We start from the raw sequence: 26,723 nt of genomic DNA, 5'->3' as shown, positions 1-26,723 counted from the left end.
CAATGAATCTCAGTCTGGCATCTGCTTTACCGACGATCAATATTATATGATCATTCCATTTTAAATCACTCCTAATGCGTACTCCCAGATAATTTATGGTATTAACTGCTTCCAGTTGCTGACCTGCTATTTTGTAGCTAAATGATAAAGGATCTATCTTTCTGTGTATTCGCAGCACATTACACTTGTCTACATTGAGATTCAATTGCCATTACTGCCATTGCTGAGTACAGCGACTGGGGTATAATAGAAATAAACGGAAGAGTAAAAATTGCTCAAATAATTTCGGTTAACTAAATGGAGCTATCTACATCTACATGGGTACTCTGCAAATCACATTTAAGTGCCTGGCAGAGGGCTCATCGAACCACCTTCACAATTCTCTATTAATCCAACCTCGTATAGCGCGCGGAAAGAACGAACACCTATATCTTTCCGTTCGAGCTCTGATTTCCCTTATTTTATCGTGGTGATCGGTCCTCCCTATGTAGGTCGGTGTCAACAAAATATTTTCGTAGAGGAGAAAGCTGATGATTGGAATTTCGTGAGAAGATTCCGTCACAATAGAAACACCTTTGGTTTAATGATGTCCACCCCAAACTCTGTAGCATTTCAGAGATACTCTCTCCCATATTTCGAGATAATACAAGACGTGCTGCCCATCTTTGAACTTTTTCGATGTGCTCCGTCAGTCCTATATGATAAGGATCCCACACCGCGCAGCAGTATTCTAAAAGAGGACGGACAAGCGTAGTGTAGGCAGTCTCCTTAGTAGATCTGTTACATTTCCTAAATGTCCTGCCATTGAAACGTAGTCTTTGGTTAGACTTCCCCACAACATTTTCTATGTGTTCCTTCCAATTTAAGTTGTTTGTAATTGTAATTCCTAGGTATTTAGTTGAATTTACGGCTTTTAGATTAGACTGATTTATCGTGTAACCGAAGTTTAACGAATTCCTTTTAGCACTCATGTGGATGACGTCACACATTTCGTTATTTAGGGTCAACTGCCAATTTTCGCACCATTCAAATATTTTTCGTAAATCGTTTTGCAATTTGTTTTGATCTTCTGATGACTTTATTAGTCGATAAACGACAGCGTCACCTGCAAACAACCTAAGACGGCTGCTCAGATTGTCCCCCAAATCGTTTATATAGATAAGGAACAGCAAAGGGCCTATAACACTACCTTGGGGAACGCCAGAAATCACTTATGTTTTACTCAATGACTTTCCGTCGATTACTACGAACTGTAACCTCTCTAACAGGAAATCACAAATCCAAACTCAGACGATATTCCACAACCAAGCAAATTTCACTACGAGCCGCTTGTGTCAAAAGCCTTCCGGAAATCCAGAAATACGGAATCGATCTGAAATCCCTTGTCAACAGCACTCAACACTTCACGTGAATAAAGAACTAGTTGTGTTTCACAGGAACGATGTTTTCTAAACCTCTGTTGACTGTGTGTCAATAGACCGGTTTCTTCGAGGTAATTCATAATGTTTGAACACAAGATATGTTCCAAAATCCTGCTGCATAACGACGTTAACGATATGAGCCTGTAATTTAGTGGATTACTCCTATTACCTTTGTTGAATATCGGTGTGACCTCTGCAACTTTCCAGTCTTTGGATACGGATCTTTCGTCGACCGAACGGTTGCATATGATTGTTAAGTATGGAGCTAATGCATCAGCATACTCCGAAAGGAACCTAATTGGTATACAGTATGGACCGGAAGACTGGCGTTTATTAAGTGATTTAAGTTGCTTAACTACTCCGAGCATATTTACGTCTACGTTACTCATGTTGACAGCTGTTCTCGATTTGAATTCTGGAATATTTACTTCGTCTTTGTTTGTGAAGGCATTTCGAAACGAAAATTCCATTGTGTGGGGAACGGAAAGTTTACATTTTGTGTGTATTATCAGTTTTGATTTTTATCGGTAAGAGGTGGATTTTTAATTCGAAAAATATTTAAAAAGCTAAGAACTATCAATGTGCAAACGGAGAAACACACACTAGGAATTACAAGAAGAGAGAGGAAAACAAACAAGAGTAAAAGACGCTGTTGTGATTGCAACGAAAGTGGAAGAGAGTGGAGCGGTACTGGACCGCAGTCTTTTAAGACCCATTTCCCTGGTGAAATCTTCACGAGTTATCAGCCAAGTCGCGGCGTTGTGTTGCCGCAACGTTTACTGCAGGCAAATCGTTGGGTTCATGTCCGTTTGTCCCTTTAGAGCAGCTGGCCCGTAGATTCGTCCGCCGAAGGACCAACGGGGGCTTCCAGAAGAGATGTCGCGGCAGGTGGTGGACTGACTGGCCATAAGGCGGGGAGGAAACCTACCCAAACACAGGGCGCGACCAACTAGGGCTACAGCATCACTTGCGAGTGTGGCATACAGCACATCGGCCAGACACAGCGATACATCTCGGAACACTGTTCAGGTCATGTGAAGAGCGGTTCACCTCGGCCAAAGCGACAACTATACAGTGGCACAGCACAGCATCATCGAAGGCCACATGTTTATTTCTGATCGGACACAGGTGCTGGGCCGCGCCATACTGGTTTTGTGATTCGGTCATCAAAGAGGCACTAGAAGTAAGAGTAAACGACAGTCACGTCAACCGGGACAGCTGTTTTTAACTGGGCTGCGTATGGGATGAGGCATTACCAGTAATACGTCAGGAATGTGAAACCGGCGGAGGCAGCAGGGGAGAACAGACAGGTAGTCCAGACACCTCCCCGCTGGAGGGCCATCCCGCCACCGGATGCAGCGAGATCTCTTCCGTGGTCATGCGAGTGGAGCCACCCGTTTCGTCCTCGGAAGAAGAGTCTGTGGAGCAGTAGCAATAAAGGAACGATCCAGAAACGAACCCAACACTTCGCCTGAAGATGACGAGTTGCAAATTCGTCGAAACATTGCGGCAACATAATACCACATAGCCCTTGGAGATTTCATCAGGCAGTTGTGCACAATATGTAGCCTGTTTAATGGACGACAGATTGACTGGGGAAGTTCTTTGCTTGATTCCAAGAGATAATAACAGGCCGAAATGGCGACCTAATGGATGGTGGATAGATGACATTGGAAGACATGAAGAAGCAGCATAGATAACTGAGAAGTCTAGAGATGACCTTCATCTAACAGTGCATGCGGAATTGGTGGTTATGCTTATTATTGTAATAAAACCATGGGGAATCGATATGAACAGCATCAGAATGGTTGTTATAATTATGATGACTGGCGGCGTGCACTCACCATGACGTACTCCTTGCTGAGCTCGTCGGGGTCTGTGAGCAGCTCCGGGTAGCCGATGCGCTCGTTCATGGCGTCCGCCTTCTCCTTGGCGACGGCCCGTGTCTCGTCATCCATCCAGTGGTTCTCGGCCAGCAGCTCGTTGAACGCCTCGCGGATCGTGTGGATCATCTCCAGCGCCGTCTCCTGCACACAGCGCAAGGCAGCTGCCGCGTAAGTGGCCCGTGCGGCAGAGAACACCACAGTGTGTGTTTGTACTTGCAATTGAGTGTGGAGCGGGTAGGGGTAGGGTAATGATTCTAGGATCAAAACCAAGACTAAATATTTCAACAAACTTGCTATAAGATACAGATGTAGCACAAAATGTGCCACAATGTGTTATGGTTCGATCCTCAATCAGTCGTAGGTTTGTTTTTTGTTTCATTTATCGCTTCTTTCAACCTCCGCAGTGACTTTTTAACGTGAACATGCCAGACTCCATCGTAGTTCGATAGGTCAAAGGTCAGAAGATGGGAAGGCTCTACCACGTCCAAGAGTAACATGCCTAGTAAATCACTGCAGTCTTCAAAGCAATCTTCAGCTTGAGGGCAGGTTTAATTATTTGTTGTGGAGGCGGATGTACCACAGTACATTCTGCCTGAAACAAACGTGTTTCGGCATTTAGGGTGTCCGAAACGCAATGACTCTTGTGCATGAAAACATTTGTAACTAGTCCACGTTTCACAGGTCTCTGAGATGCTCAATGTACGCTCACGCTCATAAATTAAGGATAATGCTGATACATGGTGAAACATTGCTCTGGTGGGCGGTTTTTGGGTTTAAATCAGCTCGGGGTATGACCATGCGGTGCATTTCACCTGCGGTCGTCGCACGGTGGCGCTGGCAGTAGTCCACATACGCAGAGGTGTTTTGGTGCATGTCAGCGAGTTCAAAATGGTTCAAATCGCTCTAAGCACTATGCCACTTAACATCTGACGTCATCAGTCCCCTAGACTTAGAACTAGTTAAACCTAATTCACCTAAGGTTCAAAATGGTTCAAATGGCTCTGAGCACTACGGGACTTAACATCTGTGGTCATCAGTCCCCTAGAACTTAGAACTACTTAAACCTAACTAACCTAAGGACATCACACACATCCATGCCCGAGGCAGGATTCGAACCTGCGACCGTAGCAGTCGCGCGGTTCCGGACTGAGCGCCTAGAACCGCTAGACCACCGCGGCCGGCTAACTCACCTAAGGACATCACACACATCCATGCCCGAGACAGGATTCGAACCTGCGACTGTAGCAGCAGCGCGGATCCGGACTGAAGCGCCTAGAACCGCTCTGCCACAGTGGCCGGCAGCGAGTAAGTGTGCAGACGTGATAATGGTATCTGTGTGTTGAAAATAGCTTAAAGAACACATATTGATGACGTTATGAGGGGTAGAATACAAGTGCGACTGGAGGCTGATCAAACAGCACGTCGTAGCACGGGCCCTCAGTGTGCCAAAAAGTGTGATCTCAAGATTATGGCAACAATTCCAGCAGACAGGAAACGTGTCCAGGCGCTACAGTATGGGACGTCCACAGTGTACAACACCACAAGAAGACCGATATATCACCATCAGTGCTCGCAGACAGCCATGGAGTGCTGCAGGTAGCTTTACTCGGGACCTTATCGCAGCCACTGGAACAGTTTTCTCCAGACAGTCTACAGACGACTGAACGGACATGGTTTATTCACCCAGAAACCTGCAAGGGGCATTCCACTGAAACCTGGTCGCAGGAGAGCCCGTAAAGCTTGGTGTCAAGAACACACAGTACATGGTCATTGGGACAGTGGTCCCAGGTTATGTTCACGGACGAGTCCAGGTATAGTCTGAACAGCGATTCTCCCCAGGTTTTCATCTGGCGTAACCAGGAACCAGATACCAAACCCTTAATGTTCTTGAAAGGGACCTTTATGGAGGTCGTGGTTTGATGGTGTGTGGTGGGATTATGAATGGCGCACGTACACCCCTGCATGTCTTTGACAGAGGAACTGAAACAGGTCAGGTGTATTGGGACGTCATTTTGCACCAGTATGTCCGCCTTTAAGGGGTGCAGTGGGTCCCACCTTCGTCCTGATGGATGACAACGCACGGGCCCACCGAGCTGCCATCGTGGAGGAGTACCTTGAAACAGAAGATATCAGGCGGGGTGTGGCCTGCCTGTTCTCCAGACCTAAGCCCCATCGAGCACGTTTGGGATGCCCTCGGTCGACGTATTGCTGCACGTCTTCAAACCCCTACGACACCTCAGGAGCTCCGACAGGCTCTGGTGCAAGAATGGGAGACTATACCTGAGCAGCTGCTCGACCACCTAATCCAGAGTATGCCAACCCGTTGTGCGGCCTGTGTACGTGTGAATGGTGATATCACATATTGATGTCGGGGTACATGCGCAGGCAAAATTGGCGTTTTGTAGCACATGTGTTTCGGGACGGGTTTCTCAACTTATCACCAATACCGTGGACTTACAGATCTGTGTCGTGTGTGTTCCCTTTGTGCCTATGCTATTAGCACCAGCTTTGTGTAGTGCCACGTTGTGTGGCACCACATTGTGCAATTATCCTTAATTTATGAGCATGAGTGTAGTATAAAGAACAGCTTTACCGTCAAAGATAAGGGAAAGAGCCAGTAACAAGGATCAATATCAGACTTCTTTTCAACAGATTCAGACAAAGAGGAAGTGTGCATACTGAGGAACGTCCTGGACGACCATCATCTTCTGACAACGCAGTACACAGCATTGAGGAGGCCACTGGAAGGAGCGTACGTGCTTCTTTTCGTCCGGTTGAGCTGTGAGCTGTACATTCCACGAACTCCTGTCTGGAGTACTCTCCGTTTCAAGCTGAAGAAGACGGCGTATCGCATCCAGCTATTGCATCACATAGAGTAGGAAGATTATGCGACCCGTAAGGAAATAAGACTGACCATTTGGAGACCGTGGAAAATGAAAAGCTGTTACATAACTTCCTCTGCTTTGATAAGGCCACGTTTCACACATTCGGTTTTGCGAACCGTCACACCTGCTGGACACGGGCCGACAACAACCCTTACGAGGTGTAAGAATGGGATAGAACACCCCGAAATTGAGCGTATGGCTATCGATGATCGACACTACGATTCATGAACGACTTTTTTTTCAGAGCAAACGATATCAGATACCGTTTACCTTACATGCTTGAGCTGTTCCTGACGCTGTATTTGGAGTCTAAGGGAATTCTGTATTTAGTTGTGTACCAGACGGACGGGGCTGCTCCCCATTATGCCGTCGTTCTTCGAGATTACCTCAAGCGCACATTTCCTGGGCGGTGGATCGGTAGAGGCTCACCGAGTGTTTCGGCTCCTGGCCATGGTCCTTTCGCGTGACGTTACGTCAAGTCCCACGTGCACAGGATTAAAATCAGTAACCTGCACCAAATGCGTGATCAGATTGTGGAGGCAGTTAACAGGGTCACACCTGGCCAACTACACAACCTTTTTGGACTACGGCGTAATGGTGGCCTCTTTGTGTTGAGATGCAGGGTGGTCACGTTGAACTTCAACGATTTTAATGCCTCATATGTGACCTTGTTGTACAGGCATATGTTTGCCGTATTAAACACGTTTTTCATGAAAATGAATTGTTACTTTTGAGACACTCTGTATACGAGGGTATGGGGAAAGTAAACTTCGTTTTCCTGTAGCGCCGGCCATTCAATTTAGATTTTCCTTGATGTTTCTAAATCGCTCCAGGCAAATTCCGGAATGATTTCTTTGAAAAGGGCACGGGTGATATCTTTCCTCATCCTTCCTCAAATAGAGCCTGTGCTTCGTCTCTAATGATGCCGTTGTCGACAGGGCGTCAAACTGTAACGGTCCTTCCTACCTTCTTGCAGCAGGCAGAGAATTCTGGGAAACGGAATAGTCGCTACACTGGTGCAAGCAAGTTAGTGGGTTTAGTGTTGAGAGCGCGAGAAAACCTCATCGCTTCTCGTTATCCTGCATTAGGAGCTCACAACTGGCATTGCAGTCGAAAACTTCAGACGTGAAATTTATTGTGTAACAGGAGTTTCAGTGCAAAAGCACCGCTCACTGTTGACACTGACTGCAAAGTTTGTGTTCAATGACGACGGAATGTGTTGAGTGAAGATATTATAAGTCATCAGTGACACTTGTATAAAAGAGCAATAAGATAGCTGATGACGACAACGCAAGTGGCCATCCGTCTGTAATCAACAAGCAATTGATAAAGTAAACTGATGACAAAAACCGTGGAAACCGAAGTTTCACTTCATCTCAACTATCGGACACCTTATCACAGATTTCACGAAATGTTTGCGACGAGAATGTGACTGAATAATTAGGGAATTCGGATCAATTCTAAAACTCCTGGGGCCACATTTGACAACTTATGGTAAATCCAGAATGAAATTTCACTCTGCAGCAGAGTGTGTGCTGATATGAAACTCCCTGGCAGATTAAAACTGTGTGTCGCACCGAGACTCCAACTCGGAACCTTTGCCTATCGCGAGCAAGTGCTCTACCATTTTTTTTTTGTCGTAACGAACGTCACATGACATCCATGGAAGTTCGTTGTTGGTCCTTTCACTCAGTTTTTTGTATTACAGAGGCCAGTCGGCTCTCTGACCGAACACGCTGAGCTACCGTTCTCGAGTCATCTCAGCTAACGCAAGCACGATTCACCACCTCCCCTCACAGCACTAATTCCGCCAGTACCTTGTCTTCAACCTTCCAAACCTCGCAGAAGCTCTCCTGAAGACGTAGCAGAAGTAGCACTGCTGGAAGAAAGGATATTGCAGAGACGTGGCTTAGCCACACCCTGGGGGATGTTTCCAGAATGAAATTCACTCTAAAGTGGAGTGTGCGCTGATGTGAAACTTCCTGGCAGATTAAAACTGTGTGCCGGATCGAGACTCGAACTCTGGACTTTTTGCCTTTCAGGGGCAATTGCTCTTGGTATAGCAAGTGCTCTTGGTAGAGCACTTGCCCGCGTTTAGGCGAAGGTCCCAAGTTCGAGTCTCGATCCAACACACAGTTTTAATCTGCCAGGAAAATTCACATCCACTGTAGAGTGAAATTCCATTCTGGAAACATCCCCCAGGGTGTGGCTAAGCCACGTCTCTGCAATATGCTTTCTTCCAGGAGTGCTTGTTCTGATAGGTCTACAGGAGAGCTTCTGCGAAGTTTGGAATGGTGCGGTAAATGCTTAAATCTGGAAGTTGATCACCTAGAGAAGCAATACAGAGGTGCAGTTTTGAGATTTTTTCTAATAAATTTGCTTTAAGTGTTCCATTATTTTATGTATACACTAATGGACGTTAATTTATGGCTTTGTGGATAGCCCTCACACACGGATGGTAACTGTGGTCCTTCGCACGTGGTACAAGAGAGGGATGACACGGTGCACTTCAGCTCTTATGATACAGTGCTAGGTTCGCCAGTTGATTGCCAAAATAATGCTTTTGATCAACGTAAATGCCCAACACACATAATAATTAAAATAGTTTCATATGAAATTAGTGCCACTTCTCATAGTCGTGCGTATGGTTGCATGATATTTGCAGCCATCAGAAAAAGCTTCCCTGCGTAGAAATAGTGAGTGGAACGGGAAAAAGTGTTAATTAATAACTGGTACAATGGGACATACCTTCTGCCATGCAATTCACAGTGGTTTACAGGGTACAGATGTAAGTAGATGTACACAATGTTCTTGAACAGAATTCGTCAAAATTTCAGTCATTGTAATTTAAAACATAAATCACAAACCGCGTCCACATCGCGCGGAAATACGAGGTACATTCAAGTTCTAAGGCCACCGATGTTTTTTCTCCGGACTGAAAAGAGATAGAAACATGCGCATTGTTTTAAAATGAGGCCAAGTTCATTGTCAATACGTCCCAGAGATGGCAGCACCGTACGGCAGATGGAATTTTACCGCCAGCGGAGAGAATGAGAACTGTTTTAAATACTTAAAATGGCGACGTTTTCCTTACTTGAACAGCCTGCAATCATTCGTTTTATGAATTTGGGTGGTATGAAACCAATTGAAATTCATCGACAGTTGAAGGAGACATGTGGTGATGGAGTTATGGACGTGTCGAAAGTGCGTTCGTGGGTGCGACAGTTTAATGAAAGCAGAACATCATGTGACAACAAACCGAAACAACCTCGGGCTCGCACAAGCTGGTCTGACGACATGATCGAGAAAGTGGAGAGAATTGTTTTGGGGGATCGCCGAATGACTGTTGAACAGATCGCCTCCAGAGTTGGCATTTCTGTGGGTTCTGTGCACACAATCCTGCATGACGACCTGAAAATGCGAAAAGTGTCATCCAGGTGGGTGCCACGAATGCTGACGGACGACCACATGGCTGCCCGTGTGGCATGTTGACAAGGAATGTGGACGCGCAACGACAGCATGAATGGGACTTTCTTTTCGTCGGTTGTGACAATGGATGAGACGTGGATGCCATTTTTCAATCCAGAAACAAAGCACCAGTCAGCTCAATGGAAGCACACAGATTCACCGCCACCAAAAAAATTTCGGGTGACCGCCAGTGCTGAAAAAATGATGGTGTCCATGTTCTGGGACAGCGAGGGCGTAATCCTTACCCATTGCGTTCCAAAGGGCACTACGGTAACAGGTGCATCCTACGAAAATGTTTTGAAGAACAAATTCCTTCCTGCATTGCAACAAAAACGTCCGGGAAGGGCTGCGTGTGTGCTGTTTCACCAAGACAACGCACCCGCACATCGAGCTAACGTTACGCAACAGTTTCTTCGTGATAACAACTTTGAAGTGATTCCTCATGCTCCCTACTCACCTGACCTGGCTCCTAGTGACTTATGGCTTTTTCCAACAATGAAAGACACTCTCCGTGGCCGCACATTCACCAGCCGTGCTGCTATTGCCTCAGCGATTTTCCAGTGGTCGAAACAGACTCCTAAAGAAGCCTTCGCCGCTGCCATGGAATCACGGCGTCAGCGTTGTGAAAAATGTGTACGTCTGCAGGGCGATTGCGTCGAGAAGTAACGCCAGTTTCATCGATTTCGGGTGAGTAGTTAATTAGAAAAAAAGTCGGAGGCCTTAGAACTTGAATGCACCTCGTAGCAAACCGACTGATCGCGTCCGCTTCGTCGCCACGTGAGTCGCACGATGTTGCGCGTGTGTGCTCTCATGTAGGACGATTGAACCGCTGACGAGTGTCTGATATGATTGCGCGATCGAAACAGTTCGCTCACATAGGAAGATGCCTAAAGTGTAGCAGCTACTGCCTTTCCAGCCACAACGTTCGCCGCCGTGGAACGCGATATCGACGCCTGACCACTCGGCGGAAGACTGTCGCCATGGACCGACGCCAGGCTGTGCCTCCAGAGAGGGACGTGCACCTGTAGCTGTTCAAGATTTTTGGAACGAACGGTAGCGACTTTTCATGTATGCCGTCTGTCTTGTGCTGCCACCTTACTCATCTGACGGGCTCCTGTAGCCCTCACCAACCCATAGAGCCCATAGCGTCCAGATTGGAGAGCCGAATGCCAACCTGACAAACCACAAGAGCGGTTCTTCAGCCTCGCCCTCCCCCTCCCCCTCTCTCCTGCAGCGTTCATTACTCATCAACCCTCTACATTAGGATTCGCCTGATAAATCTCAATCTGACACCTCCTTTCTCCACAGCTGCAAATACGTGCTCGTCCTCCCTCAATTCGCTCTGTAAAGATAATGACAAGTAGTTGGCAGCTGTGAACGATTTCAGTGACGTCAAACGATGATATTTTCGTCTCTCTACACGCACTGCATCATATTTATTTATTACAGAATATATTAGTTCTCGCATAGCGCCTTACTGTTGTCCATGTGATGCAGTTCAGTAGCTGTGGATCTGTGCCCGCGAAGTAGCGTGCATTTGTCATGGGAGCATTTTTCTAAACTGGTGATTCTTGCGTTGCAGCTCAGCGTCCATTCTAGCACTATTTCAATGTGAATGGAGGAGGGCGTGTCCCGTCCCTAACACAATTTTGTTATGTGTGTCTAATTTCAGAGAAAGAGTTTCAGATGTAAACCCAAAGGGTCGTCCATCGACAATCAGAACACCAGAAAACAGTTAGCGACTAAGACACGCCGCACGGGTTTGTCACAACCGACCAGCTCGTAACCACGGTTCACATTTAAAACTCCCGTGGTACAGCAGATAAAGCCCCAAAGTTAGGCAAAACTCGTAATATTTTCAGAACGAACACCTGAAGTGATGATGAGTCCATTGAACTGGATCAGTCAGATAGATAAAAACCTTAAAAGCATGCATGAACGTCTCCTTGACAAAATGATAGTATAGGATGGAAAGCCCGCCTTGTCCCCGGCACGAATTCGCCCGGCGAACTTGTGTCGAGGTCCGGTGGGCCGGCCAGTCTGTGGATGGTTTTTAAGCGGTTTTCCACCTGCCTCGGCGAATGCGGGCTGGTTCCTAATATTACGCCTCAGCTACACTATGTCGGCGATTGCTGCGCAAACAAGTTCTCCAAGTAAGCGTACCCCACCATTACTCTCGCACGCAAACATAGGGGTTACACTCGTCTGGTGTGAGACGATCCCTGGGGGGTCCACCGGGGACCGAACCGTACAATAACCCTGAAAGGGTGGTTCGGTGTGGGGCGCCAGAGGGGTGAAGTGGACGGCGGTATCGTCGCGGGGTTGTGGATCACTGCGGCTGCGGAGGGGACGGAGCCTCTCCGTCGTTTCTAGGTCCCAGGTTAACATACAATCCATTACAATACAATACAAAGGGATGGAATTATGACGAAGTGCGTAATTGGTGGATACCTATTTCGGGGAAATATTTGAAAAAATTGTGGTATCCGAACGAAGAACAGGACACCCAAATAACAACGGAATGTTATTCCAGTAAGATAAGGTAACGGAATTGATCAGACAGATTATATCGAGATGAATTCTTTTAAGGTTAAATTCCCTGCTCTCGTAACTGTTAATGTTAAAACTGTTTGGCCTGCACATTCCTCACACCTAAGCACACTTGGTTTGTTTCGTGTTTTCGTGATACCTCAAATCTAGGACGTATGGAAACGAACCACGTATAGTGGACGTATGTAATGGCAGGTTTCGCCATGAAGCCACTGCCGTACCAAATCAAGTGTTTGGGCGTGTTTTTGGCATCATAGGCAGGAGACTATAAGGGTGAGTAGCGAAATATCCACACTACTTAGTCATTTGCAAATTCGAAGACACTGTTTTATAGGCTTTCAAATGGTTCAAATGGCTCTGAGCACTATGCGACTTAACTTCTGAGGTCATCAGTCGCCTAGAACTTAGAACTAATTAAGCCTAACTAACCTAAGGACATCACACACATCCATGCCCAAGGCAGGATTCGAACCTGCGACCGTAGCGGTCGCTCGGCTCCAGACTGCAGCGCCCAGAACCGCACGGCCACTCCGGCCGGCTTTATAGGCTTTACGGTACTGTAGTGCCTGCGTTCTTCCGAAATACGATGCAATGCTCCTTCGGACATGCATGCATATCCGAAGGAACAGGTACTCAGGCGGCTACAGCCGTTATGAAATACGTTAAATTTATTCGCAATTGGGAATATGGATAACCATCAGCTGTATAATGGAATGGCGGCAATGAAAATTTGTGCCGGACCGGGACTCGAACCCGCATTTCCCGCTTATAGCGAGCGGTCGCCTTACCATTTGGCTACCTGGATATGACTTCTAGCCAGACCCAAACTTCCATATGTCATCCATCTATGTGCTACAATCTGTACTCATACATCCATTACGTATATTCCCATACAGGGGAGACATTTTACTTGAAAGTCGCTTGTCCGGTGTTGCGGATAAATACGATATTGCAGTGTCTGTGTGATCCCGAATTAAGATGCAGTATTCCTTTGGACACGCATGAATGCATTTATCCACCGACTTTGGACAAGCGACTTTCAAGTAATATACAGCCTATCCCCGATGTTATTCAATCTGTATGTTGTGCAAGCAGTAAAGGAAACGAATGAAACATTCGGAGTAGGAATTAAAATCCATGGACAAGAAATTAAAACTCTCAGGTTCGCCAATGACATTGTAATTCTGTCAGACACAGCAAAGAACCTGGAAGAGCAGCCGAACGGAATGGGCAGTGTCTTGAAAGGAGGATATAAGGTGAACATCAACAAAAGCAAAACGAGGACAATGGAATGTAGTCGAATTAAATCGGGTGATGCTGAGGGTATTAGATTAGGAAATGAGACGCTTAAAGTAGTAAATGAGTTTTGCTATTTGGGGAACAATATAACTGATGATGGTCGAAGTAGAGAGGATATAAAATGTAGACTGGAAATGGAAAGGAATGCGCTTCTGATGAAGAGAAATTTGTCAACATCGAGTATAGATTGAAGTGTCAGGAAGTCTTTTCTGAAAGTATTAGTATGGAGTGTAGCCATGTATGGAAGTGTAACATGGACAATTAATAGTTTAGACAAGAGGAGAATAGAAGCTTTCGAAATGTGGTGCTACAGAAGAATGCTGAAGATTAGATGGGTAGATCATATAACTAATGAGGAGGTATTCAATAGAATTGGGGAGAAGAGAAATTTGTGGCACAACTTGACTAGAAGAAGGGATCTATTAGTAGGACATATTCTGAGGCATCAAGGTATCACCTGTTTAGTATTGGAGGGCAGCATGGAGGGTAAAAATCGTAGAGGAAGACCAAGAGATGAATACACTAAACAGATTCAGAAGGATGTAGGTTGCAGTAGGTACTGGGAGATGAAGAAGCTTGCACAGGAGCATGGAGAGCTGCATCAATCCAGTCTCTGGACTGAAGACCACAACAACAACAACATAATTGATGTACGCGTACAGCTTGTAAACACATGTCTGACGACGTATGAAAGTTTGGGTGTGGCCAAGAGTAGTGCACGGATAGCCATATGATCAGGTTCCGGACTGTAGCACCTAGAACCACTCCACCATAGCGGTCGGCTATAGTGAAGTACTCTTATTAATTTCATTAGATGCATCTGCAGCCGTCATTCAGTTATAAATTAACTACTTTGACTGCTTCGATGTACACAGTCATACAGTAATAAGTTCCCTACAATTTCACGATTTTCCTTACCTTTCTTATAAGGCTGTTTTCCTCCCATATAAAGGCCTGTTTATACTACACAGAAGCCCCAAAAAACTGGTATAGGCATGCAGGATTCAAATGCAGATAGATATGTAAACAACCAGAATACGGCGCTACGTTCGGTAACGCCTGTATAAGACAAGTGTCTGGCACAGTTGTTAGATCGGTTACTGCTGCTACAATGGTTGGTTATCAAGATTTGTCCGCAGCTCGTGGTCGTGCGGTAGCGTTCTCGCTTCCCGCGCCCAGGTTCCCGGGTTCGATTCCCGGCGGGGTCAGGGATTTTCTCTGCCTCGTGACGACTGGGTGTTGTGTGATGTCCTTAGGTTAGTTAGGTTTAAGTAGTTCTAGGGGACTGATGACCATAGATGTTAAATCCCATAGTGCTTAGAGCCATTTGAACCATTTTTTTGTTATCAAGATTTACGTAGTTTGAACCCGACGTTATAGCCGGCGCACGAGATGAAATCCGCGTTCGAGTCCCGTACAGGCACAGATTTTCATTGTCGTCATTCCATTACACAGCTGATGGTTTTCCATATTCGCAACTGCGAATAATTTAACGTTTTGTAGACTACTTTTCATCGCTGTTAAACTCTAATATCCATAAACATGTTGAAATGATATGTAATAAGTGAGGTATTATCAATAAGAGCCGTCAGATTTATTTTATTCCCTGAACCCGGATGCGCGTCACGGTACTGCTTAATTTCCTGGAGACCATTCTTACAGTTTTACAACGTGTGTGGAAGCACATGCGCTACAGAGGCTCAGACCTTGCTCTCGTGGTTGAAGTTGTCTCGGATGAAGAGCGCGCCGACGGCCATGCCGAGCTTCTTGTTGGTCCACTCGACGCACTGGCTCCAGCGGTTGCGCTCGCTCAGGATGCCCAGCAGGATCTTGCGGAACTCGACGCGCTTCTGCTGGTAGTCGTCGATCATGTGCGGCATGATGTCCATCACCAGCCGCCACAGCACGTAGTTGTGGATCACCCTGCGCACCACAACACAAACCTCGTATCACGCCCGGCTGTCTGTCGTACCCAACCACATCCATGACAAGTGATATGTACGATATGAAGATGTATTTCAGTAATGGTGTGCTTATCTAGATAAAGCACTGTCGTCCGGTCTGGAAATGAAAAAAGAATCGGTGATTTCTCCTGGTTCCGCTTTTCCGAAACTGCCTAACGTCTCATCACCGGCAACGAAGAGGGACTGAGAGACGAAGCTACTGAGGGAAGACAAATGTTCAAATGTAGGTGAATTCCTAAGGGACTAAACTGCTTAGGTCATCGGTCCCTAGACTTACACACTAATTAAATTAACTTAAACTAACTTATGCCAAGACGAACACACACACACCCATGCCCGAAGGAGGAGTCGAACCTCTGGCGGGAGGGGACGCGCAGTCCGTGACATGATGCATCAAACCGCGCGCCCACACGGCGCAGCGGAAGACAGGTTTCCGACATGATACACACTGAGGTGACTAAAGTCACGGGACAGCTATATGCACGTATACAGACGGCGGTGCCATCGCGTACACGAGGTATAAAAGGGGACTGCATTGGACGAGCAGTCTCTCCTTTCCCCCATTTTTTTTATTTTCCCATCATCTGCCCAGTTTCCCCCCACCTGCTCTAGGCTGTGGTATGTCACATTTGCTAACTTTTTAGTGCAGTGTTCCAGTGATTGTTCAGTGTTGTTCGTCATTCTCGTGTTGCGAACAGAAACCATGCTGTCGCTGGGTGTGCATTTTATGTCTTTTGCGTACAGAAACCGGACTGTCGCCGTGTTTTTTAATTGTCTGTCTATTGTTTTACCTGTCTGCTTCGTATGTATTTTATTAGCATCATCATCCCTTTGTTCTATGTTTTAAGTTCCACGATTTTTTCGCCTTGTTACTATTTAATTCTCCGATTTTATCGCCTGTTTTTATTATTTATTCTCTTCATATTTTTAACAAAGTCTGTAGGCTGAATAGCGGCATACTAAGCTGCTGCCAGCCCGCCCCCTTCGGGGGGCATCGAAATTCAATAAAGGAAAAAAAAGACGAGCAGTCATTCGTACACACGTGATTCATGTGAAAAGGTCTCCGACGTGGTTATAACCGCACGGCGGGAATTAACAGACTTTGAGCACGGAATGGTAGTCGAAGCAAGACGCATAGGACATTCCACTTTGGAGATCCTTAGGGAAGTCAATATTGCGAGATCAACTGTGCCAAGAATATGTTGAGAATACCTAATTTCAGGCATTACCTCTCACCACGAACAACTTGATGATCGAGAGCAGCGGCGATTGCGCAGAGTTATCACTGCTAACAGACAAGCATCACTGCGTGAAAGAACCACAGAAATCAATGTGGGACGTACGGCGAACGTATCCGTTAGGACAGTGCGGCGATATGTGGCGTGAATGCGCTATGGCAGCAGACGACTTAAACGAGTTCCTTTGCTAACAGCACGACATCGCCTGCAGCGCCTTTCCTGGGCCCGTGACCATATTGGTTGGGTTCTAGACGAGTGGAAAACCATGGCCTGGTCAGATGAGATACGATTTCAGTTGGTAGCTGACAGTAGCATTCGAGTGCGGCCCAGACGCCGCGAAGCCATGGACCCAATTTGACAACAAGGGCCGGCTGGAGTGGCCGAGCGGTTTTAGGCGCTTCAGTCCGGAACCGCGCGACCACTAAGGTCGCAGGTTCGAATCATGAATCGGGCATGGATGTGTGCGATGTCCTTAGGTTAGTTAGGTTTTAGTAGTTCTAAGTTCTAGGGGACTGATGACCTCAGAAGTTAAGTCCCATAGTGCTCATAGCCGTTTGAACCATTTTGTCAACAAGGCACTGTGCAAGTTGGTGGTAGCTCCATAATGGTGTGGGCCTTCTTTACATGGAATGGACTGTCTCTTCTTGTTCAATTCAACGAATCACTGACTATAGATAATTATGTTCTGCTACTTGGAGACAATTTTCACTCATTCACGGACTTAATGGAATTTTCATAGGTGACAATGTGCCATGTAACCGGGCTACAGTTATTTGCGATTTGTCTGAACAACATTCTCGTCAATTCTAGCGAATGATTTGGCCATCCAGATCATCCTACATGAATCCCATTTAACACCTATGGTACTTCATGGAGAAGTCAGTTCGTGCACAATATCCTGCACCGGCAACACTTTCGCTATTATGGATGGCTATAAAGAGCATGGCTCAATATTTCTGCAGGCGACTTGAGCCTATGCCACGTCGAGTTTCAGCAATACGCCGGGCAAAACGAAGTTCGACACGATATTAGGAGGTATCTCATGATTTTTGTCACTTCAGTGCATACAGGGTGATTCAACAGTCGTGTTCCGTAGGACAAACAGGATGAAACAGAACTCCACTGAAAAACTCCTAGGTGGTAGCATAGACCAAAACAAGAAAAAATGCTCGGTAAACATGGACTCTAAAATTGCATACCTTGAGAGTTACGAGAACTTATTCACCTTCGATACTGTCAAACTAATCTCTTCTATTGCAAGATCTTTGCTTGCCATATTTTGAGAGGTGCTAGTATGGGCCAAAACAAGGAAAAATGTTCAGTAAACAAAGGATCTAAAATACATATATTTACAGCTTTTAGCACTTGTTCAGTAGATAACATGTATTTCACAGCAGGGAAGATGAACAAGTGCTCATGACTCGTAAGTTATGAATTTTAGAGCCGTCTTTACTAAACATTTTTTTCTTGTTTTGGTCCATACAACCACCTATGAAAGTTTGTCGGTGGAGTTTTCCCTCATTATATTTGTCCTATGGGACATGACTTTTGTATCAGCCTGTACACTAATCGCCATTACATACACGGCGAGAAAGCTAAGATATGCCACCCCAAATATACTGATATGCAAAATTTAGGGACGAAGGTAACCTTGGTATTATGGATCACTGTCAAGGGATATAGCTCGAGAAAACTTGGACGATACATAGAAAGACCAGCTACAGTAAAGTAAGAGGATGACTAAAAGAAAGAAGCAATGACAAGACCGGAATAACACTTTTATTGAAAGACATTAATCACACCGAAGTCACCGCGATTCATGATGGTTCCATGGACATTACAAAAGTTGGGACATGGTTCTTAACAGGGTGTGTGATCATCACAGACGGCAATTCGTTCTCTGCAACGTGTTACCATGCTGGCCGCAAGGTTCATGTTTGACACTGTTCCTTGGTGGATTACATGTTCCACTTATCGTCATGCGAGGGTGCGTCCATTTATGTCGGACATGATCGTTTTCGTGGTCTAGAACTTGTTGTTGTTGTTGTTGTTGTTCTGGTCTTCAGTCCTGAGACTGGTTTGATGCAGCTCCCCATGCAACTCTATCCTGTGCAAGCTTCTTCATCTCCCAGTAGTTACTGCAACCTACATCCTTCTGAATCTGCTTAGTTTATTCATCTCTTGGCCTCCCTCTACGATTTTTACCCTCCACACTGCCCTCCGATGCTAAATTTGTGATCCCTTGGTACCTCAGAATATGTCCTAATAACCGGTCCCTTCTTCTTGTCAAGTTGTGCCACAAACTCCTCTTCTCCCCAATTCTATTCAATACCTCCTCATTAGTTATGTGACCTACCCATCTAATCTTCAGCATTCTTCTGTAGCACCACATTTCGAAAGCTTCTATTCTCTTCTTGTCCAAACTATTTATCGTCCATGTTTCACTTCCTAGAACTTAGAACTACTTAAACCTAACTGACCCTAGGACATCACACACATCCATACCCGAGGCAGGATTCGAACCTGCGATCATAGCGGTCGCGCGGTTCCAGATTTTCGTGGTATAGTTGTTATGGTGTGGCGAGAAGGCATAATGATGCATGAGCTTACTGACCTCCAAATCTCACCAGTCAACGTCATCGTGACAAGGTACTCATTCGCCATCGACGTCTTTTCTTTGATGCATTTCGCCATGAGTTCATTTTTATGTTAGAATATGTGCGTCCGCATCGAACAGGGCGGGTGGAGGAGAATTTGGAACAAGAGGATATTCGGCGGATGTTCTAGCCTGCCCATTCGCTCCGACTTAAATCCCATCGAGTGCCTATTGGATGCGTTGTGGAGACGTTTTGTACCACGTCCACATGCACCAACAACCGTCTAGCAATTGTCAAACGCACTGGTGGAAGAATGGGCCGTCGTACTACTAAAACGCCGTAACAACCTTGTGGCCAGCGTGGCAGCACGTTGCAAAGAATGCATTTCCGTTCGTGGTGATCACACACCCTATTAAGAACCACACCCCACCCACCCTTTTGTAATGTCCAGGAAAACATCAAGAGTCGCTGTTACTTCAGGGTAATTAATGTATTTGAACAAAACTGTCATTTATGTTCGATTCATTGCGTATTTATTTCAATTATCTTCCGTAGCGTACCGAACCGTACACTACTGCACTGTTCTATAGCAATTCTTTCTACCCGTGGCCCTTCATCGAGCTATTTTACTTAACAGTCACACATCATGCGAAAGTTACTTTCGTCCGTGAGTTCTGAGGCAGACTAGTGCGTATACAGAACTAATAAGTACACGCATCAGAGAGTTGCCTTTTTTTTTTTTTTTTTTTTTTTTTGCACAAAACAATCTTTCCACAAACACGTCACAAATTTTAAGACCTGTTGTGCGCCGTTGTGACTGCACCACTCAGTGGACTTCGCGTGTTAGTATAGACTAAGCATTTAGCGTCCACGTGACCACAATTCAACACCTCACATGCCATCCAGGGGAAAATAAGCAATAATGTGTTGCTGTTGCCTCATGTATTTGGAGATACTAATCAAGCTGTAAACATACTACCCGTAATACCTATAATTATTAGTTTGCAAATGAAGAAAATACTGATGTAGTGTTGTTGATTACACCGCCCTCAGCCACCAACGGAAATATCTACTCTTATGCCCGTTACACCATGTCTCTATGTATACAAGGTGTCCCAAGAAAACACCAACAAACTTTAAGGACAGGTCTATAGCAATAAATAAAAAAATGTTGAGTAAATTGAGGCTATAAAATGCACACCTTAAAAGGTATGAGCACTTATTCGACCTCGTTACGATGAAACAGATCTCTTCTATTGCAAGATCTTTGCTTTCCATATTTCGGGTATGAGGAAGTATTGACCAAAACAAGACAAAGGTATCTATTAAATATAGAATCTAAAATGCGTACCTTAAGAGCTATTAGCACTTGTTCATCTTCGCAAGAGTGAAACACATCTCTTCTGAACACTTACTCATTAAGGTATGTCTTTTAGAGCCCATGATTATAGATATTATTTCTCGTTTTGGTCCATACTACCTCCTCGCAAAATATGAAAAGCAAAGAGCTTGCAGTAGAAGAGATGTTTCATAGCATCCGAGATAAACAAGTGTTCATATATCTTAAGGTGTGGGTTTTAGAGCCCTTGTTTATCAGACATTTTTTCTTAGTTTGGTGTAAGGGACCTGTCCCTAAAACCCTCTTGTATGTGTGTGTGTGTGTGTGTGTGTGTGTGTGTGTGTGTGTGTGTGTGTGTCCAGCTGTGATTCTTGCTAAGTTGTAGCAGACAATATGGCGAATTTTCTAATGTACGCGAGTCGTATTTAACGTTTATTGCTTCCAAATTATGACACAGAGGAAAACGAACTTTCCCAGAGTGCATTCATCATCGTCATACGACCGCAGCACCCGACGTGATAGTATTGGATGGCTCTGGATACACAACGTGATCACCTCTCGTTCACGTAAGTGGCAACTGTGTCAGCAGTCATTACAATTTTGACGCGTTAAAGCCGGTGGCTGTGCCAAAACTTCCAGATCTCTGTGACATTATGTTCCAACAAAATAACGCAAGACCAGATACTGGCCGTGCTTTTCCTCCCATCTCGATACACAGAGAGTTCGGATGATGACCTGTCCATCATGTTTCCTTACCTCCCACTTACTGAAAACATCTGGTCCTGGATTGTTGAAAGACATGTATGGCATCTGTGGTGTCACCGCCAGACACCACACTTGCTAGGTGGTAGCCTTTAAATCGGCCGCGGTCCGTTAGTATACGTCGGACCCGCCTGTCGCCACTGTCAGTGATTGCAGACCGAGCACCGCCACACGGCAGGTCTAGAGAGACGTCCTAGCACTCGCCCCAGTTGTACAGCCGACTTTGCTAGCTAAGCTACACTGACAACTACGCTCTCATTTGCCGAGACGATAGTTAGCATAGCCTTCAGCTATGTCATTTGCTACGACCTAGCAAGGCGCCATTACCAGTTAATATTGAGATATTGAAGCATGTACAGTCAAGAGAGATTTACACCAATTATGGAATAAAGTTAAGTATTACTTCAACTACGTACTTTATTTGCTATTATAATTTCCCTTAACTGTTCTAGACCTCACGCCAGTCTGCGTGAGCTTTAACGCGTGCCTTTCGGCTACCCGTCACTGTGGATTGGCTGTCTTGCCAGTCCACAACAGCATCAATCAGTCATTACGGTTGATGATCTCTGGCAATAAGAGTTGAAGCAGCCTTGGAACGTCGAATAAAGTCCCCGTATCTGATATTGATGCTCAGCCAAGTTAGAGCCACTGTTGTTGCTTGTGATGGCAGCTGTATGAACTGAATTTCTCAGCCTTTAGAAGCCCAAATCACCTACAAATTTAATAATGTAATCGTCCTACTAAACTATATACCCACGATAAGTAAAATTTCGTTATTTTTTCTTTCTTTATGTGGCAATTTAATGATAGATATTAGACACTTCTATGCCCCTATACGTTCATATATGAAGGAAAGGAAAGAGACTATACACACGATGTCCCAGACCCCTAGGGCCAAAATTACAAATGCCATAGGAAATCTTAAACAATTTTCAGAAAAGGAGCCAATGATCAGCATTTCAACCTATAAGAGGTCTTGAATGATGGATGGGTGTGAAGCACGTGTTTGCAAACGGTTTGCATTCACGCAACGACGTTAGTGAAGCTACCTTCAAAAACAATACATAATAGACTGTGATGTGTCAACAGCACAGATATCGGACGCCCCTTGAAGTGTCCATAGCGCAAATGTCGGATGGCCCTCATGGCTACCGGGAACAATTTGCGGGCCGTACAGTATCAGGATAGGAAGTTTCAACTTACTGTACGGCCTTAGAGTCAACATTTCGGCTTTGGTTTCGTCTTTCGCGACGATTATGAACGAATTCCGAGCGCCATCTCGTCGAATAGCGTACAAGAGTATACCCGATTGATCTTGCAGGGAACTAATTGAACTCCTCAAACACTGAATGACAACGTGAGGGCCACGGTCGAAGACTGAGACAGGTTTTAGAAGCAACGTCTCGTGGACAGCACGCCTAGAAGGTGACTGGGGTGACAAAAGTCATGGGATACCTCCTAGCATCGTATCAGGCATCCTTTCCCTCGTTGTAGTGTAGCAACTCGAATTGGCATGGACTCAAAATGTCGTTGGAACTCCCTTGCAGGAGTACTGTGAGCCATGTTGCCACTACAGCCGTCCACAATTGCGGAAGTGTTGTTGGTGCAGGATTTTGTGCACGAACTTATGTCTCGATTATGTCCCATAAAAGTTCGACGGGATTCATTTAAGGCGATCTGGGCGGCCAAATCATTCGCCCGAATTGTCCAGAATGTTCTTGAAACCAACCGTGAACAGTCGTCTAGCGTTCAACCGGTATGGTGGCGAGCTCAGCAGAGGCGCGGCAAGCGATGTCGTGCTTTAGCAAAGGCACTCGCGTCGGTCGTCTGCTGCCATAGCCCATTCACGCCAAATTTCACCGCACTGTCCTAACAGATACGTTAGTCGTACGTCCCGCAATGATTTCTGCTGTTACTTCACGCAGTGTTGATTGTCTGTTAGCACTGACAACTCTACGCAAAAGTCGTTGCTCTCGTTCGTTAAGTGAAGGCCGTCGACCATTGCATTTTCCATGGTGGGAGGCAAAGCCTTAAATCTGGTGTTCGGTGCACATTCTTGACACTCTGGATCTCGGCATACAAAATTCCCTAATGGTTTCCGTAATGGAATGTCCCATGCATCTAGTTCTAACAACCATCCTTCGCTCAAAGTCTGTTAATTCCCGTGGTGCGGCCATAATCAAGCTGGAAACCTTTGCACATGAGTGACCAGATACAAATGACAGCTTTGCCACTGCACTGCGATTTCATAACTTGTGTTCGTGATCTACAGCGATCTGCATATGTACATAGTGCTATCCCATGACTTTTGTCACATGAGTGTAGTCTATCTGCCTACAGCTAGCTATAATAATCTACTCTGACTCCGACAGACGTGCTATATTAAAATAGTGAAAGCTTTGCTCTCGCCAGTACCGTCAGCGGTACAAACTGTCTGTCGCAGTCTGGTAGTCTATCACACGAATCGCGGGAATTTATCATTAAATTATCCCGTGACGTTATTATGCGCTGGCATTTTTTTTTTTCCGAAACATGCTATAATGCCACAGATTTATACGCAGTGCACGTATTCTACCTCATGAAACTACACTCTAAATCTACATTAACGGAACGAGACTGTTTCTGTGGTTCTATAAAGTTGTTCCCAGGTGGAGCGTAGTGTTCGGTTGGAGGTGACATCTCGCATTATAGCGACGCCTACGGTTATGCTATACGATAAGACAGTTAGGGTTGACAGTTTAACGTGGGTGACATCCAATTATAGAGTAAAATTTATATAAATTATTATGTATGTCAAATTGCAAGTCCACGAACGGGCACCATCGTTGGTAAAGTGATCATACACGTGACGGAGCATATCCGGCTGGAGACCACTAAAGAATGGGTCCTGTGGTATTTCCCTGTACAAGGCTGATTAGGTATGTACTTGATGATCTGTATCAGCCGGGGAGGGGGGGTAGCCGAGCGGTTCTAGGCGCTACAGTCTGCAACCGCGTGACCGCTACGGTCGCAGGTTCGAATCCTGCCTCGGGCGTGGATGTGTGTGATGTCCTTAGGTTAGTTATGTTTAAGTAGTTCTAAGTTCTAGGGGACTGATGACCTGAGAAGTTAAGTCCCATAGTGCTCAGAGCCATTTGAACCATCTGTATCATCCTTTTCAACTACTCTGTTATGGAATATAATTAAATCTCTTCGGCAGTTATTCGTAATTCCATACTGCTGTTACTGCTGTAATCAAATTATGTCTTCTCTGATTTTCCTGTATTACGACGTCGATATCTTCGTTACTGCAAATCGTCAGTGTGAAGCTGTTACACTGCAATGTCGAGGTACCATACCCCGTAATATTTACAGCAATTTTGTTTAAGCTTTGCTTATTGGAAGTTCTAACGTGAACGATGTGATTGAGGGATTGATATTAAGCGTATATTCCAACTGGGGCAGCATATGATCTGGAAGAAGCTCTATTGTCATTTCCGGTTATGAAATGGCTTGGTTCAAATGGCTCTGAGCACTATGGGACTTAACATCTATGGTCATCAGTCCCCTAGAACTTAGAACGACTTGAACTTAACTAACCTAAGGACAGCACACAACACCCAGCCATCACGAGGCAGAGAAAATTCCTGACCCCGCCGGGAATCGAACCCGGGAACCCGGGCGTGGGAAGCGAGAACGCTACCGCACGACCACGAGATGCGGGCTCCAGTTATGATCCACTAAGTTGTTGCAGAACACAACCACTCACATACCCACCTCCATATGTCTATTCGATATAGAAAATAACATCACTTTAATATGTGTGTGGCATTTTTGTGGAATTTGTTTAGGATTCGAGGCAATGAAAGGTAGCCATACAAAGTCTTGCGTTAGGCGTTAAGCTTATTATGATACCTCTTTGTATATGCAAGGCGTAAGAAATCGGATTTTCGCCGCGATTTAGCTTATTTTGCAATAAACATAGTTAATTATACAGATACTTTAGATGCGGCAATACTTAATTTGTGCATGAAAAGTATGAGACATCTAGAAATATATTGTGGTAGTCGCTTTTTCTGAGATATCGATTCTGATATTGTCTTCGGAAATGCCACATCTCTCACTGTTACCATCTTTGCTCACGTGTTTCCAAACACGTACACGTTCTTCTGGTGCCTACGTAAAATATTTGATAATAGATAACACCTTATTCTTTCCTAATAAGACTACTATGTTATGTGTGTGTGTTTGGGGTGGTGTAGTTGGTTACTGGCTTTTGTTCCTGCGAACCACTGTTTGTGGAAATGCAACTGCACAATTCGAATACTCACTTTATGTATTCCACTATGTGAACAGCGCTGCTGACATACTTTTTATAATACTATCAGCAATAATAACGGACGAATACAGTCTATAAAGCTTTTACGGACTCTATTGAATACAAACTGCTATTATTTACATTGCTTTTGGTAGGTCTGTGTCATCTGTAACAATTGCAATTATTGGCAATGAATAGCTTCGTTTATAATGTTCCTAGCTTTTTTTTGTCCTTCATTGTATTTCAATTCCCCATCGGGGCGGGCTGGCAGCAGCATATGCGCTGCTCTTCAGCCAAAAGACATAGAACAAACAATAGAAGACATTTAACAATAACAAAGGAGAAAACACGGTGAACATAGATACAGAAAAGGGGGACATCATGGAAGACAATAGACAATAAAGGAATGACTGTAAAATGGAGATAAAAACCGTAAAAAAGTAGCACACACAAAAAAACCACACACTGGGACAATTAAAAAAAAAAACAAGGTGCAGTATGACCGGAGCATAAAAGTATCGATGGATGGAGTAGCACATAACGAACACTGACAGTAACACTAAGTACACGGCCAACACACAATTAAAATCACACCTCTCAATGCACAGGAGAAACACCACTAAACACAACATTGACGTGCCACATGGACGATGATCAAAATGGAGGATTTGCCAGGCACAAGGAGATGAGGGAGAAGGGAAGAAGAGAGGGAGGGGAAGAGAGGGGGGAGATTGGCGGGGGGCGCGCCAGAGAGGGCGGAAAATCCGCTCTAAGGAGAAGGAGGGGGGAGGAAAAAAGGGGGCCCTGTGGAGGGGGGGAACAAGGCTAGGTTATGGTTGGAAGGAAGGGGCGTATATGTCATGGCGAAGTTCATCATCCGGGAGGGGGAGGTGCTGGAAATTGCCCTGATGAAGGAGATGGAGGGTGTGGAGGTGGGGAGAGGGAGGGCCACAGCGATAAAAGCGCGACAACAGGCAGGGGGTGGAGAGGAAGGAGGAAACCAGGGGGTGGGGGGGA

At 45.3% G+C, this 26,723-nt stretch overlaps 1 protein-coding gene across 1 annotated transcript in view; it reads right to left on the bottom strand.

Moving 5' to 3' along the window:
* Positions 1 to 26,723, bottom strand: part of LOC126175844 (neprilysin-1-like) — a 664,937-nt gene that overhangs the window by 65,996 nt on the left and 572,218 nt on the right. Inside the window, exons 8-9 of the mRNA XM_049922848.1 lie at positions 15,216 to 15,432; positions 3,266 to 3,448 (exon numbers count right to left, since the gene is read on the bottom strand). Of these exons, the coding sequence (XP_049778805.1) occupies positions 3,266 to 3,448; positions 15,216 to 15,432 (400 nt within the window). The remainder of the gene's footprint in view (positions 1 to 3,265; positions 3,449 to 15,215; positions 15,433 to 26,723) is intronic.

Source organism: Schistocerca cancellata, chromosome 3 (genome assembly GCF_023864275.1).
Source record: "Schistocerca cancellata isolate TAMUIC-IGC-003103 chromosome 3, iqSchCanc2.1, whole genome shotgun sequence".
NCBI lineage: Eukaryota > Metazoa > Arthropoda > Insecta > Orthoptera > Acrididae > Schistocerca > Schistocerca cancellata.
Note: the sequence above shows the minus strand (reverse complement) of the source record. Positions and strands in the feature narration are given on the sequence as shown.